Consider the following 22,566-nt stretch of genomic DNA (forward strand, 5'->3'; position numbering starts at 1 on the left):
TTTTTTTAACGGTTTTCCAAATAACCACTTCTGTTTGACTTTTTAAGCTGATCATCCAAAGTCAGTACCCTGTCCCTGCCTTCTCCCCATATCCCTTGATCACTTTAGCCTTAAGAAATATATCTAACTACTTCTTGAATATATTTAATGAATTGGCCTCAACTGCCCTGTGTGGCAGAGAATTCCACAGGTTCACCACACTCTGGGTGAAGAAATTCCTCCTCATCTCAGTCCTAAATGGCTTACCCCTTATCCTTAGACTGTGACCCCTGGCTCTGGACTCCCCACCATCAGGCACATCCTTCCTGCATCTAGTCTGTCTAGTCCTGTTAGAATTTTAAAAGTTTCAATGAGATCCCCTGTCATTCTTCTAAACTCTAGTGAATATAAGCCTAATCGACTCAATCTCTCTTCATACGTCATTCCTGCCATCCCAGGTATCAGTCTGGTGAATCTTTGCTGCACTCCCTCCATGGCAAGAACATCCTTCCTCAGATAAGGTGACCAAAACTGCACATAATACTCAAGGTGTGGTCTCACCAAGGCTCTGTACAACTGCAGCAAGACATCCTTGCTCCTGTACGTGAATCCTCTCGCTAGGAAGGCCAACATACCATTTGCCTTCTTAACCGCCTGCTGCACCTGCATGCTTACCTTCAGCGACTGGTGCACAAGGACACCCAGGTCTCGTTGCACTTCCCCCTTTCCAATCTATTGCCATTCAGATAATAATCTGTCTTCCTGTTTTTGCCACCAAAGTGGATAACCTCGCACTTATCCACATTATACTGCATCTGACATGCATCTGCCCAATCACCCAACCTGTCCAAATCATACTGGAGTTTCTCTGTATCCTCCTCACAGCACACACACCCACCCAGCTTTGTGTTGTCAGCAAACTTGGAGATATTACATCTAGTTCCCTCGTCTAGATCATTAATATATATAGTGAATAGCTGGGGTCCTAGCACTGATCCCTGCGGTAGCCCACTAGTCACTGCCTGCCACTCGGAAAAAGACCCGTTTATTCCAACTCTTTGCTTCCTGTCTGCCAACCAGTTCTCTATCCAAGTCAGAATAGACAAGTCAGTACCTTACCCCCAATCCCATGTGCCTTAACTTTACACGCCAATCTCTTATGCGGGACCTTATCGAAAGCCTTCTGAAAGTCCAAATACACCACATCCACTGGTTCTCCCTTATCTATTCTACCAGTTACATCCTCAAAAAATTCCAGTAGATTAGTCAAGCATGATTTAACTTTTGTAAATCCATGTTGACTTTGTCTGATCCTGTCACTGTTTTCCAAGTGCTCTGCTATTACATCTTTTATAATGGACTCTAGCATTTTCCCCACTACCGATGTCAGGCTTACCGGTCTGTAATTCCCCATTTTCTCGCTACCACCTTTTTTAAATAGTGGGGTTACATTAGCTACCCTCCAACCCATGGGTACTGTTACAGAGTCTATAGAATTTTGGAAGATGACCAGCAATGCATCTACTATTTCTAGGGCCACTTCCTTAAGTATCCTCGGATGTAGATTATCAGGCCCTGGGGATTTATCAGCCTTCAATCCCATCAATTTCCCTAACACCATTTCCCTACAAATACTGATTTCATTCAATTCCTCCCCCTCATTAGACCCTATGTTCCCTGACATCTTTGGAACCGCTGCAGTCCATGTACTCCCAGTGCTGTTAGGGAGGGAGTTCCAGGATTTTGACCCAGCGACAATGAAGGAACGGCCGATATACTTCTAAGTCAGGATGGTATGTGACTTGGAGGGGAACTCGGAGGTGAACTCGGATGTGGTGGTGTTCCCATGAGCCTGCTGCCCTTGTCCTTCTAGGTGGTAGAAGTCGCGGGTCTGGGCGTTTACAACCGGGGAATCACAAATTGGAATCCTGTCAGATGGCAAATAGCTCGTACCTTTGATATACTTGCGTTGTTTCCTGAATAACAGGAACAGCCCAGCGATGAGGGCAAAGACGGAGAAGAAGATCAGGAGGAATGCATAGAGCCAACCGGATGTCGTGGGAAAGAATTCAGCTGGAGAGTAAACCAGAGAAGCAATTACTTCAAAAACGAAACAACTTCATCCTGTGCTAAGTCAGCCTCCCCCTCGTTGCCTTCTGACTCTCGCTCTGGCTCCGACACCCTGTGGTGAAGAGGGATGTTTGTGCCCCGGAATCAATGAATGTTCCTCAGCAACCAGCTCTGCCCACAGTCTCTGCCTTCAACAATTACTTTATATATTTATACAGCGCCTTTAACTAGTAAAACGTCCCAAGGAGTGATTATCAAACAAAATTTGACACCGAGCCACATAAGGAGATATTAGGACATGTGCGTGGTCACAGAGGTAGAGAGGCGGAGAGGTTTAGGGAGGGAATTCCAGAGCTTAGGGCCTCGGTAGCTGAAGGTACGGCTTCCAATGGTGGAGCAATTAAAAACGGGGGTGCGCAAGAGGCCAGAATTGGAGGAGCGCCGAGATCTGGGAGCGTTGAGGGCTGGAGGAGGTTACAGAGATAGGGAGGGGGCGTGGGCCTGGCCCAGCAAACAGGTCGCCTGAGAAGACAGACCTCATCGTGAAGGGTTGTAGATCAGGGGGGGGGGGGGGGGGTGGAGGGGTGGGGTGGGGTGGGGGAAGGGAGGTGTCCGAACCCAAGCTCACAGCAGAGTGCGGTTGGGCTTAAGCCTGTTGTGCTACCCCACTCCATTTTGTTAAAGGACAGGCAACATATCGCAGGTCGGAATGCGAGGTCCCAGGACGGTGACTTGAGGTGGTGCCCAGCTAAGCATGGAGGCGTACGCACATGCATACAAGCATGCTTACACACAGTCTCGCGGACACAGTCACGGTCTCGCGGACACAGTCACACACACACAGTCACACACAGACAGTCACACACAGACAGAGACAGACACACAGTCACACACAGAGACAGACACACAGTCACACACAGAGACAGACACACAGTCACACACACAGACAGTCACACAGTCAGTCACACACACACATACACAGTCTCAGTCACACAGTCATGCACATAAACACATGCACCCATAGGCAGACATGTTTGTCACTGACCTGGGACATGGAACTGAGCACTGAGGGTTTTGTTCAGCCTCTCGTTTCGCAGCAGACAGTTAAAAGTGTTCCCGGAGTCGCTCGTCACATCGATGAAGCTCTTCACTTTGAAGAAAAGTTTGGGATTTTGCTCCGTTGCCGCCTGGTCCGCCAGGGCCATGGCCTTGCCGTCCTGGTCCCTCCATTCCACCGTCGGAGCGGGAAACCACTGCTGGGAATCGCACAGCAGCTGAATGTCGCTTCCTGTGTATTTGAACAAGTTGACCGCGGGAGGTTGGCCCATACCTGCCAATGCAATTCGGTTGAGTTCTTAAAACCACACAGCAACAAGAGGGATTACAGGAGAGAAGCTCTCAGTCAGCCGTGGTTCGGGGCAGCACTCTCGACTCGAGTCAGAAGGTTGTGGGTTCGAGCCCCACTCCAGACACTGGCACACAGATCTGCACCGACACATATCCCACCCGATCCCCGTAACCCCTACACCAACACATATCCCACCCTATCCCCGTAACCCCACGTATTTAATCCCCCTAACACTAAGGGTCAATTTATCATAGCCAATCAACCTAACCCGCACATCTTTGGACTGTGGGAGGAAACCGGAGCACCCGGAGGAAACCCACGCAAACACGGGGAGAATGTGCAAACTCCACACAGACAGTCACCCGAGGCCGGATTCGAACCCGGGTCCCTGGCGCTGTGAGGCAACAGTGCTAACCACTATGCCACTGTGCTGCTCTCTGTAGAGCAATCCAGTCAGTCCCATTCCCCCACTCTAGCCCCATAGCCCTGCAAGTTTATTTCCCTCAAGTGCCTATCCAGTCTCCCCTTGAAAACATTGAGAGTCTCCGCTTCCACCACTTCTGTCGGCAGCGAGTTCCAGGTCATCACCACTCGCTGCGTAAAAGAGTTTTTCCTCACGTCCCCCCGTATCTCTTGCCCAAAACCTTAAATCTGTGTCCCCTAGTCCTTGTACCATCAACTAGAGGGAACAACCTTTCTCCATCCAGCCTATCCAAACCAGTCATAATCTTGTACACCTCTATCAAATCACCCCTCAACATCCTTTGCTCCAATGAAAACAAATCCAGCTTCTCCAACCTGTCCTTGTAGCGAAGATCCCCCATCCCCGGAACCATTCTGGTAAATCTCCTCTGCAACCTCTCAAGGGCCTTCACATCCTTCCTAAAGTGCAGTGCCCAGAACATAAGAAATAGGCCACTTGGCCCCTCGAGCCTGCTCCGCCATTCAATAAGATCATGGCTGATCTTGGGCTCAGTCACTTCCCAGCCCACTCCCCATAACCCTTCACTCCCTTATCTTGCAAAAATTTGTCTATCTCCACTTTAAATGTATTTAATGTTCCAGCCTCCACAACTCTCTGGGGCAGAGAATTCCACAGATTTACGACCCTCAGAGAAGAAATTCCTCCTCATCTCAGGTCTAAAAGGGCGACCCTTTATTCTAAAACTGTGCCCCCGAGTTCTAGATTTCCCCACGAGGGGAAACATCCTCTCTGCATCTACCTGTCGAGCCCCGTCAGTATCTTATATGTTTCAATAAGATCACCTCTCATTCTTCTAAATTCCAATAAGTATAGGCCCAGCCTGCTCAACCTTTCCTCATAAGTCAACCCCCTCATCTCTGGAATTAACCTTGTCTTTGAATTGCCTCCAATGCAAGTATATCCTTCCTTAAATAAGGGAGAACAAAACTGTACGCAGTACACAAGGTGTGGTCTCACCAATACCTTGTACAGTTGTAGCAGGACGTCCCTGCTTTTATACTCCAACCCCTTGAAATAAAGGCCAACATTCCATTTGCCTTTTTGATTACTTGCTGTACCCGCATGCTAACTTTTTGTGTTTCAGGCACAAGGACCCCCAGGTCCCTCTGAACTGTAGCATTTTGTAATCTCTCTCCATTTAAATAATAGTTTGCTTTTTTATTTTTCCTGCCAAAGTGGATAACCTCGCACTTTCCCACATTATACTCCATCTGCCAAATGTTTGCCCACTCACCTAGCCTGTCTATATCCCTTTGCAGATTCTTTCAGTCCTGTGCACAACTTGCTTTCCCACCTATCTTTGTATCATGAACTGGACACAATACTCCAGTTGTGGCCGAACCAGCGCTTTATAAAGGTTCAGCATAACTTCTCTACTTCTGTTCTCAATACCTCTATCAAGACTTGCCGTCTTTCGGATGAGATGTTAAACTGAGGCCCCGTCTGCTCTCAGGTGGGCAGGAAAGATCCACTGTTGGAAGAAGAGCAGGGGAGTTTCCCCCACCCCACCCCACGCCCCCAGTGTCCTGGCCAACATTTATCACAAAAGATCAGAGTCGGAGGAATGACAGCATATTCAGGTGCTTAAACACCCTGGAGTGGAAGCTGGAACACCCAACCTTCTGTGCTATGTGTTACCAAACGAACCAAGCTAACACTCGCATAGAATGTGCAGCACATGAACTGGTCCATGCCAGTGTTTCTGCTCCACAGGAACCCCCTCCCACCGCTCTTCATCTCACCCCACCAACAGATCCTTTGATTCCTTTCTCTCTCGTGTACTGTGAACAATTCTCATCTCCATATTGTATAAAGGATATGGGGAACTGGATGCAGTGGGGAAAAGAGTTAAACTGACATCAAATGGAGACAGGATGTCCAGCATTTCAACTGCCCGTAAGAACTTTATTTCCTCGGTTACATTCCAAGGTATCTTTTAATTAGCATTCAGCAGTTTGAGTGATTGATTGAAGAGGCAGCTTATACATGTTTATATTAAGATTCGTAACCAATCCGTGAAGGTGCATGTGGGCCAAGATCCAATCAGGTGGCAGGAATGAATTGTGCACGAGGTGGCCATGCTTATTGTAATGTATAAAAACGTAGTGTTTTCTGTAACAATTTGGAAAGGTCTGGCTTGACTTTCGATCTAAAACCTTGTGTCGAGTGTTGGTTTAAAATGCTCCACAACACTGGAGAAAGGGCAAAGATGATTTACAAGGATGATCCCAGAACTGAGAAGGGATGTCCATCAGGAAAGACTGAGCAGGCTGGGGCTCTTTTCTCTAGAAAAAGAGAAGGTTCGGGGGGGGGGGGGTGACCTGATAGCGTTCTTTAAAATTTGAGACGGGTTTGATAGGGTCAATGTAGAGAAGATGTTTCCACTTGTGGAGGAGACCAAAACTAGGGGCCGTCGATATAAGAGAGTCACTAATAAATCCAATAGGGAAATCAGAAGAAACCCAGAGAGCAGTGAGAATGTGGAACTCGCTACCACAGCGGGTAGTTGAAGCAAATAGCATCGATGCTCCTTAGAACAGAGAAGGTTAAGGGGAGATTTGATAGAGGTGTTCCAAATTATGAATGGTTTTTACAGAGTAAATAAGGAGAAACTGTTGCCTGGGGCAGAAGGATCGATAACCAGAGGATAGAGCTTTAAAGTGATTGGTAAAAGAACCAGAGGCAACATGAAGAAACAGTGGGTGTTTTTTATATACAAGTTGTGATCTGGAATGCACTGCCTGAAAAGGATGTTAGGTTCAAAAGAGAATTGGATAAATACTTGAAGGGAAAAATTTACAGGGCTATGGGGAAAGAGCAGGAGTGGGATTAATTGGACAGCTCTACCAAAGGGCTGGCACAGGCACAATGGGCCAAATGGCCTCCTTCTGTGCTGTATCATTCTATGCCTTTAAGGGGAGAAACACATGAGGGAGAAAGGAATAGGATATTGTGATGGGGTGAGATGAAGTTAAGGTGGGAGGAGGCTCGTGTAGAGCAGAAACACCAGCACAGATCAGTTGGGCCGAATGGCCTGTCTCCATGCTGTAAATACTATGTAAAAAAAAAGACACTTACAGGAAATCGCTGTTCAATCTCGCAACCGAGGACAGGGGAAATCGATGCCAAACGGGTACTTACTCGCTGCTTTCAGGTTGATTACCGCGTCTTGGTATCCCAAGGTCGGTGTCTCCACGAAACACTTGTACTCGCCCTGGTCGAGCAGCTCGACCTTCTTCAACATCAGCGAGATGTTGCCGCTCTTGAACTCGGCATCAAAGAGTTCGGTCCGGCCCTGGTAACGGGCGTCCTGCCCGTCGTTCTCGTGCAGCCCGAACCTGTACAGGTGGACCAGCGCATTGGACTTGGTCCAGCGGATCTCCATGCCCTCCAGAGGGACACTGGGGATCAGCTGGCACTCCAGCACCGCCGTGACCCCGACAGCAATCACGATCGGGTGCTGCGTGCAGACCACTTTGAAATCCCCTAGAAAACAAGAAGCACTCTAGTGAATGTCGGGGAGCAGGGAGGGGCAGTCTTGCCGAGGTTGCTTTGCGGAACACCTCCTTCCAGTCCGTAAAGGTGACCCTGAGCTTCCGGTCGCCTGTCATTTCAATTCACCGCTTTACTCCCACTCAGACCTCACCGTCCGCGGCCTCCTGCATTGTTCCACGGAAGTTCAGCGTAAGCTCGAGGAACAGCACCTCATCTTTCGATTAGGCACTTTACAGCCTTCCGGACTCAACATAGAGTTCAACACTTTCAGATCATAACCTCGGCCCCTATTATATATATATTTTTTTTTTACAGCACAATTTACACTTCATCTAGAGCCACCCTTTGTTTCTTAACCTGTCCCATTACCGTCTCCTTTTGCCTTGAACATCTCTCAATGTCTCTTAACCTCTTCCGCCTTCTATCCTATCACAGACCTTCCCTTTTGTTCTTTCATCCCCTCCCCCCTTTCCTCAGCCTCTACACTTGCTTAAAAATCTGTTCTATTTTCTGCTTTTTTCCAGTTCTGACAAAGGGTCATCGACCTGAAACGTTAACTCTGTTTCTCTCTTCACAGATGCTGCCTGACCCGCTGAGTTTCTCCAGCATTTTCTTGTTTTTATTTCAGATTTCCAGCATCTGCAGTATTTTCTTTTTGTATGTTAAAGGGGATTCGGCTGCAAGAAATTATGACCGGGATTTTGCTCCCCTCGGCGGGTCCCGACCCCGCCGCTGGCTCCATCCCGCCGTCCAAAATGATTTTCCTTTGATTGGGTTCATTAAGCCCACCCAGCGCGTTTGCCGGTCCAATTAGAGGAAGATTAGAGGGTCTGGTGAGGTCATTTCATGACGCGTCATAGGCGGTTTCCTTAAAGGGACCATGACCAACTTTATTTTGACATTTGTGCTGTCGGCGTTCTACAGCATTGAGGTGCTGCATACACTGACGAGCACTGCACAGAGGTGCAGAGCTGCACCCAGGCTCTCCCATGACTCCCCCATATGCTTATGGAGGGAGTCACAGCACGCAGGGAGGTTCTCTTCCCTTCCCATGGGCAGAAGAGACCTCCCCTGGAGACCAACACAGCCTGGTTGCACATTGCACAGGACACAAGCAGGGATGTCATCAGGAGGACCAGGCTGCAGTGGTGCAAACCTTTCAATGATCTCATTAGATCACGAAACATTAGTACAAAGCCACACTCACCTTCATCCTGCTGTGCCTCATCACATCCCCATCACTCTGCCTTCCCTACCCTACTCCTGCGCATCCTTACTCACACCAACTTACCTTGCACCTCCACCCATCCCTCTCTATCTACATTATCACTTCCCCGTCTCACTAGCCACCACTCACACTCACCATCATCCTAGTGCAATCATACCAACTAACAATACACAAGGGTAGCCATTTGGGTGTTTTATCCAAAGATCATGTAAAGTTTCTGTTAATATGGTGTCAAACATTGTCAAAAAATGTCAAACCTTTATTTTCAACACTTTGCGTTCTTGGACAGATTTGAGTGCACCTTTGTAAGTGGCTCAGTGAGTTGCAGTGAATGGCGAGACAGAACGGTACCCTCCGCAATGGTGGCAAGTGTGAAAGGGATGGCTTGGACATTGTAGGGATGCTTTACGGTGCTGGTGTGGGGTGGTGCCAACCTGGCACATCATGTGGCAGCCAGGGTGTACAGCGCCAAGTGAAGTAAATCTGGCCATGGTGAGGCCATCCCTGGCCTCCCGGGCAGCAATGTGGTCAGGTGCTGATGCCCTGTGTCCTGTGCAGCATCAGTTGATTGCGGAGAAGGTTGGTGTTGTTATTGGTGCTGCTGGCGTTGGGGCTGATTGTGGTGGGATTCTAAGGACCAAGGTGAGAGAGTATAAAGGGCACCCATGTTATCAGAATAGGTGAAGTAGAGATGACAGAAGCATTCTGTCAATGGTGAGAGAGTTCTTCCAATGAGGTGATACTGGATGGAGATGGAGCTGGAAATGGACTGAGAAACAGCTTGTGGCTGAGGAAAGTGATAATCTGTCAGGTGGGAGCTTTTACTGTACATTTGAAGCTGTCAAGTAATCAGCTGGAGCAATGGCCAATGAACTCCCGCCTCAGGTTGACAGCCGTGGTCCCCGAACAGTGTGGATCCCGTGGCCATGAAGTTAAAGTGAAAAGGTAAGTTAAAAAAGCCTGTTAATGATCTGTCAACTAGATGTTAGAGATTAATTGGGTTGCCCACCACTGCCTGTCGAGTCTGCTCAGCACGGACAGGCTGGACAGTGAGAAAGGCGCGTGGAAGCGGGATGACAGCGGGGTCCCAACCCGCTGTCAGAAAAAAAAATACTTTCCCACCTGACCCGCCACCGACCCCATGGAAAATTCCAGCCAAAGTATCTGGCAAACATTTATTTACAAACTATACGTTGATGTATAGGGTGCAGAGGAGATTTAATAGAATGGCACCAGGGATGAGGGACTTATTTGGAGAGACTGGAGAAGCTGGGATTGCTCTCCTTAGAGAAGGTTAAGGGAAGATTTACTAGAGGTGCTCAAAATTACAAGGGAATTTGGCAGAGTAAATAAGGAAAAACAGCTTCCACTGGTGGGAGGGCGGGTAACCAGAGGACATGGTTTGGAGATAATTGGGGCAATGAGGAGATTTTTTTTTTTTTTATATACACAGATGGTTGTTGTGATCTGGAATGCACTGCCTGAAAGGGCGGAGGAAGCAGATTCCACAGGAACTTTCAAAAGGGGAATTGGATACATACTTGGAAAGGAGAAATTTGCAGGGCTATGGGGGAAAGAGCAGGGGGAGTGGAATTAGATTATACAGCTCTTTCAAAGAGCCGGCACAGGCACGATGGGCCAAATGGCCTCCTTCTGTGCTGTGGGATTCTACGATTGGTGGTGGGGAGGATGTGGGGCCCTGCCTGCTTGTCTGAGCCAGTGAGTGGAGAATCAGTAGCAAAGGAACAGGCGGGGGAGGAAGACGATGGCTTTCGTCTTCCCCCGAGTTCACCGAGGGAAGCTGTGAGCCCTCCATGACTCAGTGTTGGACAGGCAGCCCCAGAGGTTAAGGGGTGGTCGTTGACCAAGAGAAGTGTCGCCAAGTCCCGCAACGGTGCTTGTAAAGTTAACAAACCCTATTTGCTCCGTTTCATTCCATTCCCCCCCTCCCCCCCACTCTTGCACACATCAATATTAAGCAAGGGGTTGAGATGTTTGGGCAGTGGTGTCTCTCACCAGCCAGTGTAGAATGGATCCCGAGCAGGAGAATCAGAAGCAGGGCCCAGGGCTTCATCCTCTCACCGAAGAACCGAAGAGACTGTCCGTGCAGACCCTGAAAGACAAGAGGTTTCGTTAGGTATGGACATTCACCTCCTTCACTCTGCAATTCACAGGACGTGACTGCTGCCAATGAAATAAACCTTCCCGTGCAAGCGCAGGAGATGCAACACATGCCCCTATACCTCCCCCCTGTCCAGGGCCCTAAACACCCCTTCCAGGTGAAACAGCGATTTACTTGTACTTCTTGCAATCTAGTATACTGTATTCGCTGCTCACGATGTGGTCTCCTCTACATTGGGGAGACCAAACGCAGATTGGGTGACCGCTTTGTGGAACACCTCCGTTCAGTCCGTAAGGGGGACCCCGAGCTTCCGGTCGCCTGTCATTTTAATTCACTGCTCCATTCCCACTCGGACCTCACCGTCCGCGGCCTCTTGCATTGTTCCATGGAAGCTCAGGGTGAGCTCGAGGAACAGCACCTCATCTTCCGATTAGGCACTTTACAGCCTTCTGGACTCAATATCGAGTTCAACAATTTCAGATCATAACCTCGGCCCCTATCATATTTTATCCACACTGTTGGTTTGTGACTTCTCCTTTTTCTCTCTCCCACATGGCAGCTGTCTCTCACTCTGCCAGCCCATTTCACACTTCATTTAGAGCCATTGTCTGTTTCTTTACCTGTCCTATTACCATCTCGTCTCACCTTGAATATCTCTTAATGTCTCTTCTTTCATCCCCTCCCCCATTTCCCAGCCCCCAAACTGCCTTTTGTTTCATTTCCTGCCTTTTCTCTCAGTCCCGACGAAGGGTTTCGACCTGAAACGTTGACTATTTCTCTCTCCACGGACGTTGCCTGGCCTGCTGAGTTTTTCCAGCGTTTCCTGTTGTTATAATGAAATAAAGTTGTTGCACGGGTGCAGTTCCAGGGGATTTTTTTTGGGTGTTGTCGCTGGACTGCCCACAGATTGGTGAGAGACAGAAAGGGGAGGGGTGTGGAAATTTCAGGTGTTGCGCGGTCTGTAATGTGACTTGAAGTTGATATCAGGATGTTGTCAGACGGCGAGAGTTTTGTGATCTCGTGGAGGGAGCGTGCTTATCGCTATCAGGTCCTCGGACTGCAGTGGTTTGAACAGAACCGGTGAACAGAATGCAGGATGTTAGGATTTAATCAGCTGGGAAAGGGATCATTGAGAAAGTGAGTAGAGATAGTGTGGAGAGATAGAGAGAGGAGCGCTAGAGACAGAGAGACTGGGGAGGAAAACGAGAGAGCGAGAGACAGCAGTGTGATTAATTCATCAAAAGGAACCGCTCAAACATCCAGTACCAATTTAATGAGGAAATGTGACGAAGGTGATATTCGGATGTTGTCAGGTTGAGAGAGTTTTATTTGCATTATCATCTCCTCTGTCTGTTGTGGTGAGCGTTACTTTACAGTAAGCGTCGAATTACAGTATGTAGACGACGCTTGCGTCAGCGCACACTCGGAGGTCGAACTCCAAACCATTGTTAACACCTTCACCGAAGCGTACGAGAGCATGGGCCTTATACTAAACATCCGTAAGACAAAGGTCCTCTACCAACCTGCCCCTGCCACAGTGCTGCCCCCCAATTATCAAAATCCATGACAAGGCCTTGGACAACGTGGACCACTTTCCATACCTCGGGAGCCGACTGTCAACAAGGGCAGACATCGATGACAAACTCCAACACCACCTTCAGTGTGCCAGTGCAGCATTTGGTCGCCTGAGGAAGAGAGCGCTTGAAGACCAGGACCTCAAACCCGGCACTAAGCTCATGGTCTACAGAGCAGCAGTGATACCCACCCTCCTGTATGCCTCAGAGACATGGACCATGTACAGCAGGCACCTCAAAACACTGGAGAGGTACCACCAATGCTGCCTCCACAAGATTCTGCAAATCCATTGGCTGGATAGGGGCACCAACGTCAGTGTTCTCGCTCAGGCCAACATCGAAGTTATGACCACGCTCGATCAGCTCCGATGGATGGGTCACATCGTCTGCATGCCCGATACGAGACTCCCAAAACAAGCGCTCTACTCGGAGCTCCGTCATGGCAAGAGAGCCCCAGGTGGGCAGAGGAAACGTTTCAAGGACACCCTCAAAGCCTCCTTGAAAAAGTGCAACATCCCCACCGACACCTGGGAATCCCTGGCCCAAGACCGCACAAAGCGGAGGAGAAGCATCCGGGAAGGCGCCGAACACCTCGAGTCTCTTCGCCGGGAGCAAGCGGAAGCCAAGCGCAGGCAGCGCAAGTCAACCCAAGCACCCCACCCACCCGCCCCTTCAACCACCGTCTGCCCCACCTGTGACAGAGACTGTAGGTCCCGCACTGGACTCATCAGTCACCCGCGAGCTCATTTTTAATGTGGAAGCAAGTCATCCTCGGTTCCGAGGGACTGCCTAAGAAGAAGAGAAGAAGATGTGGGCACCCAGTCAGGCAACTCCTCAATTTGAAATTCGCATCCTTGTTTTCAAATCTCCCCCACCCCGTGACATCGCCCCTCCCTACCTCTGTAACCTCCTCCAGCCCCACCACCCTCCCAGATCGCTGTGCTCCTCCGATCCTGGCCTCTTGCGCATCCCTGATTTTCATCGCTCCACCATTGGTGGCCGTGCCTTCGACTGCCTGGGCCCTGAACTATGGAATTCCCTCCCTGAACCTCTCTGCCTCTCTGCCTCTCGCTCTGCTTCTGTGCGCAAATTAGCTGCTGCGTTTCCTACATTGAGGGATCAGCTGTGGCTCAGTTGGGAGCACTCTCGTCTAAGAATCAGGTCGTGGGTTCGAGCTCCACTCCAGAACACCCAAATCCAGGCTGACACTCCCAGCGCGGTACTGAGGGAGTGCTGCACTGTCAGAGGGGGCCATCTTTCAGATGAAACGTTAATTCGAAGCCCCGTCTGCCCTCTCGGGTGGACATAAATGGTCTCGCGGCCATTATTTCGAAGCAAAGGGAGGTTCTCCCCAGTGTCCTGGGGCTAATATTTATCCCACAAACAACATCACTGAAAAACAGATTCTCCAGTCATTTCCCTACATTACAACAGTGACTACACTTCAAAAGTGCTTCATTGTCTGTGAAACGTTTTGGGGCGTCCTGAGGTGGTGAAAGGCGCTATAGCAATGCAAGTCTGTCTTTCCTTTCTGCTGTAGTTGTAGGGTGAACGCAGCCTAAGTCTGGAGTCACGGTTTCAGCAGGACAAAGTGGAGTAATACCCAGGCTTGGGGCTTTTCTCTAGAAAAGAGAAGGCTGAGTGGTGACCTGATTGAGGCCTTTAAGATTATGAAAGGGGTTCGATAGGGTAGACGTAGAGAAGATGTTTCCACTTGTGGGGGAGTCCAGAACTAGGGGCCATCAATATAAGATAGTCACTAATAAATCCAATAGGGAATTCCGGAGAAACTTCTTTACCCAGAGAGTGGTGAGAATATGGAACTCACTACCACAGGGAGTGGTTGAGGCGAATAGAATAGATTATTTTTTTTATTTTTTTTTAAATACTCGTTTATGGGATGTGGGCGTTGCTGGCAAGGCCAGCATTTATTGCCCATCCCTAGCAAGCTGAGTAATGTTACTTTTGTATCTACCTCATGCCAGGGAGTGCGGAGGGTTCAAACCCCTTGAACACAGATCAGCAGAAGGCCCTGCTCTCCTGGTTGCCCTCCCATCTTCCACCCTCCATAAACTCCAGCTCCTCCAAGAAAATGCTGCCCGTGTCCTAACTCGCTAACCCGTCACCCCCGTGTGTTCGCTGACCGCACAAAGTGGAGGAGAAGCATCCGGGAAGGCGCCGAACACCGAGTCTCTTCGCCAGGAGCAAGCGGAAGCCAAGCAGAAGGAGCGCACGACAACCCAAGCACCCCACCCACCTGCCCCTTCAACCACCGTCTGCCCCCACCTGTGACAGAGACTGTAGGTCCCACATTGGACTCATCAGTCACCTGAGAACTCATTTTTAATGTGGAAGCAAGTCATCCTCGGTTCCGAGGGACTGCCTAAGAAGAGCATTACTTTTTCTTATTTGGAACCTAACAGTTATGCACGGAATGCTTCAGCGCAATTTCCAGTTCATTGGCAGCAGTCACTCTGTTCACAGGTTTACAACGTATTTATAGCACAGAAACAGGCCATTCAGCCCAACTGGACCGTGCCAGTTATGCTCCACACGAGCCTCCTCCCTCCCTTCATCTCACCCCATCAGCGTATCCTTCTATTCCCTTCTCCCTCACATGTTTATCCAGCTTCCCCTTAACTGCGAGAGTTTTATTGTGATCTCGTGGAGGGAGCGTGTTTATCGCTCTCAGGTCCTCGGGCTGCAGTGGTTTGAACAGAACCGGTGAACAGAACACAGGCGCAGGATGTTAGGACAAGGGCAGCAGGCTCATGGGAACACCGCCACCTCCGAATTCCCCTCCTGGTCACACACCATCCTGACTTAGAGGTATATCGCCGATCCTTCATCGTCGCTGGGTCAAAATCCTGGAGCTCCCTCCCTAACAGCACTGTGGGAGCACCTTCACCACACGGACTGCAGCGGTTCAGGAAGGCGGCTCACCACCACCTTCTCAAGGGCAACTAGGGATGGGCAATAAATGCTGGCCTTGCCAGCGACGCCCACATCCCATAAAACGAGTAAAAAAAAAGTATCCATACTATTCGCCTCAACCACTCCCTGTGGTAGTGAGTTCCATATTCTCACCACTCTCTGGGTAAAGAATTTTCTCCGGAATTCCCTATTGGATTTATTAGTGACTATCTTATATTGATGGCCCCTAGTTCTGGACTCCCCCACAAGTGGAAACATCTTCTCTACGTCTACCCGATCGAACCCCTTTCATAATCTTAAAGGCCTCAATCAGGTCACCACTCAGCCTTCTCTTTTCTAGAGAAAAGCCCCAAGCCTGGGTATTACTCCACTTTGTCCTGCTGAAACCGTGACTCCAGACTTAGGCTGCGTTCACCCTACAACTACAGCAGAAAGGAAAGACAGACTTGCATTGCTATAGCGCCTTTCACCACCTCCGGACGCCCCAAAGAGTTTCACAGCCAATGATGTACTTTTGAAGTGTAGTCACTGTTGTAATGCAGGGAAATGACTAGAGAATCTGTTTTTCAGTGATGTTGTTTGTGGGATAAATATTAGCCCCAGGACACTGGGGAGAACCTCCCTTTGCTTCGAAATAATGGCTGAGAGATCATTTATGTCCACCCGAGAGGGCAGACGGGACTTCGGATTAATGTTTCATCTGAAAGACGGCCCTCTCCGACAGTGCAGCACTCCCTCAGTACCGCGCTGGGAGTGTCAGCCTGGATTTGGGTGTTCTGGAGTGGAGCTCAAACCCACAACCTTCTGATTCACAGACGAGAGTGCTCCCAACTGAGCCATGGCTGATCCCTCAATGTAGGAAACGCAGCAGCTAATTTGCGCACAGAAGCAGAGAGAGGTAGAGGTGTTCAGGGAGGGAATTCCAGAGTTCAGGGCCCAGGCAGTCGAAGGCACGGCCACCAATGGTGGAGCGATGAAAATTGGGGATGCGCAAGAGGCCAGGATTGGAGGAGCACAGAGATCTGGGAGGGTGGTGGGGCTGGAGGAGGTTACAGAGGTAGGGAGGGGCGATGTCACGGGGTGGGGGAGATTTGAAAACAAGGATGAGAATTTCAAATTGAGGTGTTGCCTGACCGGGTGCCCACATCTTCTTAGGCAGTCCCTCGGAATCGAGGATGACTTGCTTCCACATTAAAAATGAGCTCGCGGGTGACCGAGTCCAATGCGGGACCTACAGTCTCTGTCACAGGTGGGGCAGACGGTGGTCGAAGGGGCGGGTGGGGTGCTTGGGTTGACGTGCGCTCCTTGCACTGCCTGCGCTTGGCTTCCGCTTGCTCCCGGCGAAGAGACTCGAGGTGTTCGGCGCCTTCCCGGATGCTTCTCCTCCACTTTGTGCGGTCAGCGAACACACGGGGGTGACGGGTTAGCGAGTTAGGACACGGGCAGCATTTTCTTGGAGGAGCTGGAGTTTATGGAGGGTGGAAGATGGGAGGTCGGCCAGCAGAGCAGGCTTCTGCTGATCTGTGTTCAAGGGGTTTGAACCCTCCGCACTCCCTGGCATGAGGTAGCCAGTGATCAGCAGATACAGAAGTAACATTGCTCAGCTTGCCTGTAACCTTGAGAAAATGTCGAGGGCGCTCAAGGTGACAATGTATCCACTTGGAAATTGACACGCCCGTCACGTTTCACCAGCGCCAGGTTCGCTGGCCGGGGTCGGGGGGAGCTTCCCAACTCGCCGTGGGTCAGGCAGCAGTGACCTGGGGGGGGGCGGGGGCAGATCCGCACCGGAATATTGTGGGAATAAAACCCGATTAAAGATACATTCAACTGTGTGGAGCAAGACCCGGAAAGGCGGCACCGACCCACCCAGATTCAGTGCAAATCCCTGGTCGGATGGTTTAGGGATTTCAATATCTTTAAAACAATGTTCGAAACTTACCGATTGCTTATTCGGCGAGACTATGACACGATCTTTACCCCTCCGCTTTTTTTCCGCCCTCTCCAGGTTCAGGCCTTTACCGGAAAACCGGAACCGTCGAATTTTGCTCCAATCGAGTTTCACTTTCCAGTCCCTTAAAGGCCAGACTGCTGTGGCTTTCCTCCTCCTCCCAGCAGATGGTGCTACTTTAAAGGGCTTGTGCCGCCAGGGCCGTCACAACGGCACAGAAGGAGGCCATTCGGCCCCTCGAGTCCCTGCTGGCTCTCTGTACAGCAAATCCAGTCAGGCAGGGGGAGTGGAGACACTAGGCTGGTCAACCCGGGTTAGGACTGGGTCTGGGTTCATACCGGGAGAGAGTCCTGCTTCTTCAGCCCAGAAAGGGCTAAGAGGTAGCCCTAAAGGGGTAGTTTTATAGGGATGGTCTTATAGGGTGCCTTTATAGGGTGGGCTTATAGGGGTGGTCTTATAGTATGGCCTTATAGGTATGTCCTTATAGGGTGGCCTTTTAGGGGTAGTCTTATAGGATGGTTTTATAGGGTTGGATTTTTTGGAGTGGTCTCATCGGGTTGGCCTTATATGAGGGGCCTTATAGGGTGGTCTTATAGGGTTGGTCTTATAAGGGTGGTCTTATTGGGTTGGTCTTCTCGGGGCGGTCTTATAGGGGTGGTCTTATAATCCTGCTCGCCCATCACCCCTGTGCTCGCTGACCTACACTGGCTCCCAGTCCGGCAACGCCTCGATTTTAAAATTCTCATCCTTGTTTTCAAATCCCTCCATGGCCTCGCCTCCCCTCCCTATCTCTGTAATCACCTCCAACCCCACAACCCTCCGAGATCGCTGCGCTCCTCCAATTCTGGCCTCTTGCGCGCCCCCAATTTTCATCGCTCCACCATCGGCGGCCGTGCCGAAGACCAGCCATGATCTTACTGACTGGCGGAGCAGGCGCGAGGGGCCGTATGGCCGACTCCTGCTCCCATTTCTTCTGAACCGGCTCCTGCCCGCTGGCATAGGGCGCTGTCCCTAGGTGGCACTGTTGGCCAGGTGATGGGGTGGGCGGGGGGGAGAGTGCAGTGGGGGTGTGTGTAACAAGTTGAACCACACACAGGATGTACCGAGCCAGTCTATAAGACAGCACAACAAAGGCAGGGTAGTAACGACAGAGAGAGAGAGAGAGAGAGAGAGAGAGAGCCAGGAGACAGCAGGACGTGACAGTATGTGAAAGGAAGCAGGGCTGGTGTGCAGTGAGCTCTGTCGGCGTGACAGTGAATGCACTTTAAATGCTGATTGGTGACAGTGCAAGGATAGATGTGGACTGTGGACACGGATTTCCCCAGGGACTGTGAACCCAGCCTGCCCTCTGGATACTTGGCATCGGTCGGAGAGTGTCGGCGTCTGAAGCGGGAGCTGCATGGCAGCACCTCTAGCCCTGACTCAGTCCCCCCCACCCCCCCTGCCAGCCTGGCGTAGGATGGAGACACAGAGAGGCACCCCATTCCCCACAGCTTAACCCCGGTAAAATGCCCGCTCCCGGAGTCAGTGAGATTCTGCAGTGGTGCCCCCGGCTGTGAGGGCAGGAGCCGGTCAAACTGGTGCTACAATGAGGGCTGGACTCGTGGCCTCCACATTGCTCCTGAACTCCGTGCTGCTCGCCTTGGCTCAGGTAAGGATGGGTGTTTATTTCATGAAGTGTGGCTGGCAGTCTGCGGGCAGAGCGCCCACGCAGAAACTGACTGGCATTGGGTGCTTTTTAAAAATTCATTCTCGGAATGTGGGCGTCGCTGGCAAGACCGGCATTTACTGCCCATCGCTCGTCGCTCAAATCTCTGCAGTGGGTTTTGATGGAACTGAGTGGCTTTCTTGGCCACTTCGGAGGGTAGTTTAAGGGTCAACCGCGTTGGTCTGAGACTGGAGTCACATACAGGCCCCAGACCGGGTAAGGAGGACAGGTTCAGTCCCCTTAAAAGAACATTAGTGAACCAGTTGGGTTTTTAACCACAATCCGAATAACTTCGCGATCATGTTGACTGATTCAGTTGTGTCAGCCGTGGCTCAGGGGGCAGCACCCTCTGCCTCTTGAGTCAGCAGGTCGCGGGTTCAAGTCCCACTCCAGGCGCCCGAGCACTTAATTCAAGCCGACACGCCCAGCGCAGTGCTGAGGGAGCGCCACACTGTCGGAGGTGGGACGTTAAAACCGAGGCCCCGTCCGCCCTCTCGGGTGGATGTGAAAGCCCCCACGGCCACTATTTCGAAGAAGAGCAGGGGAGTCCTGGGCCAATATTTATCCCTCAATCAACATCACTAAAACAGAGATGATCTGGTCATTGTCACATTGCTGTCTGTGGGATCATGCTGTGTGCAAATTGGCTGCCGCGTTTCCTACATTACAACAGTGACTACATGTCAAAAAGTACTTCATTGGCTGTAAAAGGCGCTATAGAAATGCAAGTTCATTCTTTCTCTTGCTTTTTATTTCCAGATTTTTTAAAAACTGAATTCAAATTCTCAAACTGCCTGGCGGGGTTGGGGGTGGCGGGGGGGGGGGTTGTGGGTTTTGAACTCTGGGTCAGTGACAGTGCCAGGCACAGATATACAGAGCATTACTGTGCGACACTCGAGGTTATTCACACCCAACGGAATCGATCTTGACCGGGAAATAACACTTGATTATAGTATACTATAGGAATTAAACTACCTGCTGTGCAGGATATCTACCCCGAGAGGTGCCGGGGGAAGGCCCTGAGAATCATCAAAGACGCGAGCCACCCCAGCCACAACCTCTTCGCCCTGCTCCCGTCCGGTAAGAGATACCGAAGCATACGGTCTCGTACCAGCAGGTTTCGAAACAGCTTCTACCCCCAGGCCATAAGACTCATGAACGAATAATTTATTATTATTTATTACTGTTGTTTTATTTATTATTACTGTATTTCTATTAGTATTTTTATCATTGCTATGCCATATTTATTCCAATGTTGGGAGGACTCGTAAAAATCAACATTTCATTGTGCAGTACACACGTCTGCTGCATATATGACAAATAAAATTGAATTGAATTGAATTGATTCTCACGCAGCGGATTCTCACCACTGTGTTTAAGATGATTAAAGGATTTGATAGGGTAGCGAGAGAGAGAAACTATTTCCTCTGGTGGGGGGGGGGGGGTGGGGGAGTCCAGAACGAGGGGGCATAACCTTAAATGAATTAAGTGAGATCTATTTTGGGGTCGATTTTTCTCTCGGCCGGAGCTGGGAGATGGGGTAATTGAGTTGACTCTTTGTGGGGGAGAGCGGTAATACAATGACTGGGCCAAGTAGTTCTGCATTACTGGTTGACTAGCCAGTCCAGATCACTCTCGCCTCTGAGCCAGAAGGTGGTGGGTTCGAACGCCACTCCAGAGGCTTGAGCACATAATCTAGGCCGACACTCCCAGTGCGGTATTGAGGGTGTGCTGCACTGTCGGTGATGCCGTCTTTCAGTTGAGACATTAGATGTCTGCTCTCTCAGGTGGACATAAAAGATCCCGTGGCACTATTTTGAAGAAGAGCAGGGGAGTTCTCCCCGGTGTCCTGGGGCCAATATTTATCCCGCAACCCACATCAAGGGCAGCAGGCGCATGGGAACACCACCACCTCCAAGTTCCCCTCCAAGTCACACACCATCCCGACTTAGAAATATATCGCCGATCCTTCATCGTCGCTGGGTCAAAATCCTGGAACTCCCTCCCTAACAGCACTGTGGGAGCACCTTCACCACACGGACTGCAGCAGTTCAAGAAGGCGGCTCACCTCCACCTTCTCAAGGGCAACTAGGGATGGGCAATAAATGCCGGCCTTGACAGCGACGCCCACATCCTGGGATCGAATTTTTTTTAAACAGTATATCTGGTCATTTAACACATTGCTGTTTGTGGGAGCTTGCTGTGCGCAAATTGGCTGCCGCGTTGCCTACATTACAACAGTGACTACACGTCAAAAAAAGTACTTCATTGGCTGTAAAGCGCTTTGGGGATGTCCTGAGGTTGTGAAAGGCGCTATTTAATGCACGTGTTTCTTTAGAATGTAAGAGCTACACAAGGCTATCTTATCGGACAAGTGTTGTGCAGCCCTTGCAAAGGGGCCTTGCTGATTTGAGCTGTCCTGTGACATTCTACAGATGTTGCCTTGTTTCAACAGATTCCATCTTCTAATCCTAAAACGGAGTCCTGAACATGAAATGGATTCTTTAATCAAACCATTCCTTCTAGCATTAGAGTCATAGGGGGAGAAATTCGGTTGGCTGCGCCACCGATTAACGCCTAAAGAGGCCGAGAAGTGGGGCGCTAGCCAATTTCCGGGTGGGCACAGGGCGCCTAGCCCCATATTGAGCATGCATTTAGCACCGGCGCTAAATCTTAGCGCCCGCTCATGGGCGCAGGCTGATTATGACGTCATTTGAGTGTGCAACGCCTTTTGGGCGCCCCGGACCGGAAATTCAGTGGCGCCCCCCTCCGTAGCGCCTGGCGCTAATAGTGACAGCTTACCTGGGCCTTACCAAGTCTCTCTTGGGCTGGAGGAGCGTTATTCAAAGGGGACTGGTGTGGTTTAAAAGCGGCAGCCATTTTTGGATCACAACTTCCTCGAGAGCTACAAAGAGTTGCTGAGCTGCACACTGAGAGCCATTTGACCACTGAGCCAGCGCAGGCAGACGATCTTCAGCCTTCTGACCATCACCTTGCTGTTGGTGAGCCTTGACAACGGGGAACCTTCCTGTGGGCACTTATTATGGGGGCTGCATTGGAGGGGAACGTCCTGCTGCTGAATCATCTGGAAAGGGCACTGAGACGCTGGGAGAGGGGGGCGGGCATGGCCAGACGGAGGAGGGCCAACAGACGTCGCCACAGCAGACCTTACGCTGGCAGGGTTATCTGACAGCAGTTTTCCTACATGAACATGCCGGAGGAGCAGTGTGTCAGAAGGCTGCGATTTAGAAAGGAGGTGGTGACTGAGCTGTGCCAGCTGCTTCAGCCAGATCTGCAGCCTCAGATAAGGTGCAGGACATCTCTGTCGGCGGCTGAGAAGATGGCTGCTGGCCTGAACTTCTACGCGAGCGGCTCTTCTCAGGCTGCACGTCAGAGGCTGATCAGAAGTAGCTTCTAGGCCCCTCTCACGGAATGCTTGCTGCCATTCCAAGAACAGGAATGGAACCGGTCTGATACCCCCAAGCCTGTGAAGGGCAAGATGCATGTAAATAGCAGGCATGGCCATTGTAAATGAAGAAAGTGTTTCATTGCACAAAATGTGGTTCCTTCAAACATGAGAAAGCTATGGCAACAGAAAGCAAAACTAATACACTGACACATAACTGCCTCTCACACCCGGGAGACTGTCCAAAACATAAATCACATTCCGACCATC

General features: G+C 50.4%; 2 protein-coding genes across 2 annotated transcripts in view; one reads left to right on the plus strand and one right to left on the minus strand.

Moving 5' to 3' along the window:
• The window catches only part of LOC147096274 (butyrophilin subfamily 1 member A1-like), a 48,059-nt gene extending 30,763 nt beyond the window's left edge, over positions 1-17,296 (minus strand). The window contains exons 1-5 of the mRNA XM_085973861.1: positions 17,174-17,296; positions 10,621-10,717; positions 7,023-7,367; positions 3,095-3,379; positions 1,933-2,052 (exon numbers count right to left, since the gene is read on the minus strand). Coding sequence (XP_085829987.1) covers positions 1,933-2,052; positions 3,095-3,379; positions 7,023-7,367; positions 10,621-10,678 — 808 coding nt within the window. The 5' untranslated portion in view covers positions 10,679-10,717; positions 17,174-17,296. The remainder of the gene's footprint in view (positions 1-1,932; positions 2,053-3,094; positions 3,380-7,022; positions 7,368-10,620; positions 10,718-17,173) is intronic.
• Positions 17,297-18,236: 940 nt separating this feature from the next.
• Positions 18,237-22,566, plus strand: part of LOC147096275 (olfactomedin-like protein 2A) — a 30,154-nt gene continuing 25,824 nt past the window's right edge. The window contains exon 1 of the mRNA XM_085973859.1: positions 18,237-18,833. Within this exon, the coding sequence (XP_085829985.1) occupies positions 18,771-18,833 (63 nt within the window). The 5' untranslated portion in view covers positions 18,237-18,770. The remainder of the gene's footprint in view (positions 18,834-22,566) is intronic.

Source organism: Somniosus microcephalus, unplaced genomic scaffold, assembly GCF_052327205.1.
Source record: "Somniosus microcephalus isolate GS21.2 unplaced genomic scaffold, FLI_Smic_1.0 unresolved_chr1, whole genome shotgun sequence".
Lineage (NCBI taxonomy): Eukaryota > Metazoa > Chordata > Chondrichthyes > Squaliformes > Somniosidae > Somniosus > Somniosus microcephalus.